Source organism: Sus scrofa, unplaced genomic scaffold (assembly GCF_000003025.6).
Source record: "Sus scrofa isolate TJ Tabasco breed Duroc unplaced genomic scaffold, Sscrofa11.1 Contig856, whole genome shotgun sequence".
Classification (NCBI taxonomy): Eukaryota; Metazoa; Chordata; class Mammalia; order Artiodactyla; family Suidae; genus Sus; species Sus scrofa.
In genome coordinates this window covers 6,252-11,788 of record NW_018085330.1, presented here as the reverse complement: position 1 = coordinate 11,788, position 5,537 = coordinate 6,252, and the positions used below count along the sequence as shown (strand labels likewise).

The 5,537-nt window shown below is 39.3% G+C and overlaps 1 protein-coding gene across 1 annotated transcript; it reads right to left on the bottom strand.

Annotated features, from left to right (window-relative positions):
• Positions 1-1,288: 1,288 nt before the first annotated feature.
• Positions 1,289-2,227, bottom strand: LOC110259118 (olfactory receptor 5AN1-like). Its single transcript, XM_021082427.1, has one exon. It carries the CDS (start codon positions 2,225-2,227, stop codon positions 1,289-1,291), a length of 939 nt encoding a protein of 312 aa, XP_020938086.1.
• Between the last annotated feature and the right edge of the window lie 3,310 nt (positions 2,228-5,537).

The window sequence follows — 5,537 nt, the reverse complement described above, 5'->3', positions numbered from 1 at the left end:
GGTTTAAGGTTAGTTATAATAAATCTCTGCTAAAATGACCAAAGGAGGAGTTCTCATCATGGCTCAGTGGTTAACAAATCCGACTAGGAACCATGAGGTTGCGTGTTTGATCCCTGGCCTTGCTCAGTGGGTTAAGGATCCGGTGTTGCCACCACCTGTGGTGTAGCTTGCAGGCAGCTCAATACCTCCACCATTCTGCACTAACTATTACAAAACTCCCATACAACCGTGAATTTCTAGGACATAAAACATTGGCCACATTCAGTAGGAAGCAAAGTATATTAGTTTTCCATACTAGATCTTACTTTGCAATATTGAATATAAGTAAAAAACTCCAATATTGCCATAAATTCTCACACAATTCTCATCCCACCGGAAATGTTCAGATGTTTGAAAGAGCCAAAACTACTCGATACGTATGATTCTGTTGGCTATATTAACCAAAAGAAAATTTTCCAAATTTAGTGAGAGAGAAATTTGAATCCCACAATATAAGAAATTGCTATTGACTGTGACATGAATTTTTGGATACCATCTCCAACAGAAATCCCCACTGGACACTAGATGCAAAAAATTACACCATCAGATTCATAAAAATAGCACAAAAGGGACTGCATGTATCATTCCATTCCTCTTCATGATTCAAATCACCTCCTCCTTCATCAGATTATAACTGCTGGATATTAGGAGGTGACCAGAGACTTATCAGATAATAAGCACTGAAAGAGGCCTTACACAAACATAAGCTACCTCAGACTAATCTCCATGGGAGGCACAGTCAGGCCAACTGTATGTCTTGTTCCTGTCCAATGGCATATTCCCTCTCTGTGTTCACCCTCATTCTGGTCCGAAACACAGAATGAACATTGGTCACAATCATGTCTAGGTTAGGCTGCATCAGAGTATTTGGGAGACAAGTTTGCTACAATCCTGGGACGTCTGTCATCGTTGGGGTCATAATCTAAGATTTAACAGACATCATCTCAGAGGCAAAAAGGAAGAAACAAAGTTCTAAACCTTGATGTTTCATGAATGTTTGCTGATTGATGAATAAATATTGAAACCACACCACAAGGAGAATGAAAATAATGGGCCACAAGGACTTAAAGGATTTTGTTTGTTTGTTTGTTTGTGCGGTGTGATTCAGCTATTGGGCTACTTTGGCAAATGATCTGTTTCACATTAAGCCTTTTTTCAAAGACGGTATGAATTTTGTTACTCTCCGTTCACGAGAATATTAATGTGTGTTAAGGTCAGTCTAACAAGAAAAATCTCTCAATCTGTTATTTCACCAACATCCCCTCTTCTTCTGCAACCTCTTCAAGGCATCTTTGATGTCTTTGTTCCTCAGACTGTATATCAAAGGGTTCAGCATGGGAATCACCACAGTGTAGAACACGGATGCAAATCTGTCAAAGCTGGAGGAACCACCAGAGCTGGAACTCAAATAGACAAACATACCTGAGGTGTAGAAGAGGGTAACTGCTGTCAAGTGAGAAGCACAGGTGTTGAAAGCCTTGGACCGGCCTTTAGCGGAAGTGATCTTCATGATGGAGATGACAATGTAGACATAGGAGATCATGATAACCAGGGAATTTATTATCCCAAAGATCACTGTTAATATAGCAGTCAAGAGTCGTACAAAGAATGTGTCAGAGCAGGAAAGAACCAACAGCTGGGGCATGTCACAGAAGAAGTGTTGGATGACATTAGGCCCACAGAAGTGGAGCTGAAACATGGCACACACTTGGGACAGAGAAGCAGAGAGTCCAGCCATATAGGACCCCAGCATCATCCAACCACAGAGAGAGGGTGACATGATTGATGAGTAGAGGAGTGGGTTACAAATGGCAGCATAGCGGTCATAAGCCATGACTGTCATGAGATAAGACTCGCTCATTCCCATGGTTGAGAACACAAAGTATTGAATGGCACAACCCACAACGGTGATAGTTGGCTTTGCCTGGAAGAAGTCGTAGAGCATCTTGGGGGCTGTAGAGCTCACATAGCAGATGTCTATAAAGGACAGATTACTGAGGAAGAAGTACATGGGTGTGTGGAGGTGGGAATCCATCCTTATCAGGACAATGAGACACAGATTCCAAGTCAGAGTCAAAATATATATCACCAGGAACACCACAAAGAGCCCTGCTATGATTTGGGGAAAATCTGAGAATCCCAAAAGGATAAAGTCTGTGATATTTGTAATGTTTTCTCCCCCAGTCATTGTCTTTGAACTCCTGAAGTCAGAAAAGAGACAAAAGAATGCACTGCTGACTCGGGTGAAATGGTAACAGTACAATTCTAATGCATGCCATATTTTACCTTCATTGAAGAGTAGAAAGGGAATGTCCTTCACTGTCTTGGGGTAAAGACCTCAGCTTTTCATCTTGAATTGTCAGCAAGCACCTTCTTAGTTCTTCAGGTTCTCAGTTATGTCATGAGGTCTCATGATAAATTATAAAGATATTTTAAAAGTTGACTGAAAATTTTCTTAAAAAGCAATATAAATTCTGTGATTATTATATAAAAGAGTATATCATTGATTAAATATACAGGTTGAAAAAAGGAATGTATGTATATATCTATGATTGAGTCACTTTGCTGTACAGCAGAAGTTGGCACAACACTATAAATCAAAAACATTTTAAAATTAAATAATTAAAAGAACAGGTTTTTTAATGACCTCTGATAATTCAGGGGATAACTGCTGCTTTATAGTAGTATTGCATAAGTAGCATCATTTCAGAACAATCTTGAAAGAGCCCTTCTCTGCCAATTGACCACTAGATATGTTTTTATATTCTCTTCTTTTACTCATAAGAAAAATTACTCTGTTTATACTAACTTCTCAAGATTCTTGCAAGTATATTCAATCAAACAGCCCCCACATGGCCTAGCAAATTATACCATGATTTAGAATCCTGTTAATATTTTGAAGGGACAGAGTCTGTTTGCCCCATTAAGTTATGCAATATGTCTTCTTAAGGAAGACTTTCCACAAAACATTCCAAAGGGAAGTTAGTGCGACTCACTACTGGCCCCAACTTTTGTCCTAATTACATGAAATTTTCATTTGAGGAAGCAGCATAGAACTGTGGTTATGACTTAAGAATTTAGGTTTTTAGTTTGGAATGCCATAATCAACATAGCAACATACATTATTCTGAATTCAGTTCTCCTCACCAGAAAATTAAAAAAAAAAAACTAGTAACTATTCATAGGCAAGATACCAATGTTAAAATTCTAAAACAAAAGATAAAGGTAGAGCATCCCCCCTGGGCCACAGAGACCACAAAGGACCACATGAAAAGAATAGAGGAGCAGCTACACTCTAATCTCACTGCCCCTCCCCTCTGCTGCTTCAGCACCCCACCAAAATGGCCCCTTGGTGCCCATGGTTTTCCACCACATTGGACAGCACAGAAGAAGCAGATACATTTCTAGAAATGTACAACCTAGAAAAACTGAATCAGAAAAACAGAATAGAAAGTCTGAACAGAACAATAACTAGCAAGGAGACTGAATCAGTAGTCAGAAACCTCCCAACAAAGAAAAGCCCTGGACAAGAAGGCTTCATCGTAAATTGCACCCAACATTTAAGGAAGAATTAATGCCAATCCTTTTCAAACTCTTCCAAAAAAACTGAAGAGAAAGGAACCTTTCCAAAGGCATTTTACAAAGCCAAAATTACTTTGAACGCAACGCAAGATAAGGACACTACCAGGGAAGAAAACTACAGGTCATTATCCTTGGTTACTAAAGAATTTTAAAGTCTCAATGAAATACCAGCAAACAAAATGCAGCAGCACATACAAAGGATCATACCATGACCAGGTAGGGTTCGTTCTTGGGATGCAAGAATGGGTCAACATACGCAAAGCAATAAATGTGACACATTACATCAACAGAATGAAATATAGAAAATCATAAAATCCTCTCAATAAATGCACTAAAAGCTTTGGACAAATTCAACTTGCAGTCATGATAAAAACTCTCAGCAGTGAGGTAGGAGGAATTTACCTCAACATAGTAAAGGCCATGAGAACATGCCTGCATCTAACACCACACTCAGTGGCAAGTGATTGAAAGCTTTTTCTCCGAAGACCAGAGATAAGACAAGGGTGACCACTGTGCACATTCCTACACAACATTGTACTAGAAGTCCAAGCCAGGCCAATCTGGCAAGAAGGAAGGAAGGAAGGAAGGAAGGAAGGAAGGAAGGAAGGAAGGAAGGAAGGAAGGAAGGAAGGAAGGAAGGGATAGATGGCATCAGAATTGAAATTTCTCCTCTTTGTAGATGATATGAGTTTTTAATATAGACAGTCTTAAAGACTCCACTCAAAACCTGTCAGATTAAACAAGCAAAAAAATTGTCATGGAATCACAAATACCCTAAACAGACAAAATAATCCTGAGAAAGAGAACACAGCTGGAGGCATTATGCTTCCTGATTTTTACCTACTGGCTCTGTGACCCTTAGCAATTTATTAACATTTCTGTGCCTTCATTGCCTCATTTATCAATCAGGCTAATAAGATTTACCACCTCTGAGTTCCTGTTGAGCCTCAGTGGTAACAAAGCCAACTAGTATCCATGCTGATGGTGGATCAATCCCTAGCCCTTCTCAGCAGCTTAAGGATCCAATATTGCCATGAGTTGCAGTGTAGGTCACAGACACAGGTTGTATCTAGCATTGCTGTGGTGTAGGCTGGCACTTGAAATTCTGGTCTCCTAGCCCAGGAATCCCCATATGCCTCAGGGGCAGCCCCAAAAGGAAAAATATTTACAACCACATAGGGTGATGGTGCTTCAGGGACTGAATGACCTAAAGAGCTTATCCAAACCTTTTCCAAATCAGACCTACTAAGGACATGGTCACTTGTGAGGTCATGCAGGGAACAAAATCAGGTCAAGAAAGCCAGGAATGGTGCTGGGTGAAGACTAACAATGTTAAGCAAAAGAAGATTAAAAGGGACACTTAGACCAACACTACCTTGGCTCGAAGGGGGCATCTCTGATATGTGTCACCCACCCTAGAGTCTCCAGACCCACACATTCCCGAAGGATGGTTACTTTAAAGGGCCAATGGAATTATACATGATATTTGTTCAAATCTTTATCAGAAACCTGCTTGGCTTAGCTGTACAGTAATTATGAATCACAGCTGTATATTTAATGAAAGTCAAATTAATGATTATTACATAAAAACAGATCTGCAAATAAATATATTAAATTATAAGTGTCCTTGGGATGAATAAAGATGAACAGCGTATACATGTTATGGTTTATTCTCCTGAAATTCAGTAAATTATTAATCTTGACTTAGTATTCATTTAACTTTTATCATACATCAAGCTATACAGACATGTCCTTCAATTCAAAAACTATACAGACATGTTCTCTGACTCAAAAGTTATACAGACAGGTCCTTCGATTCAAAAGTTCTACAGACACTTTATAGGTGAAAAAACAGAGGACTACAGAGTTCAAGATCACATCCCTAAGAAATTGAAGAATCAGAAGTCTAAGTGTCC

What these genes read in the sequence shown, in the direction of transcription:
- LOC110259118 (XM_021082427.1), bottom strand. Translation starts at nt 2,227, where the DNA reads ATGACTGGGGGAGAAAACATTACAAATATCACAGACTTTATCCTTTTG.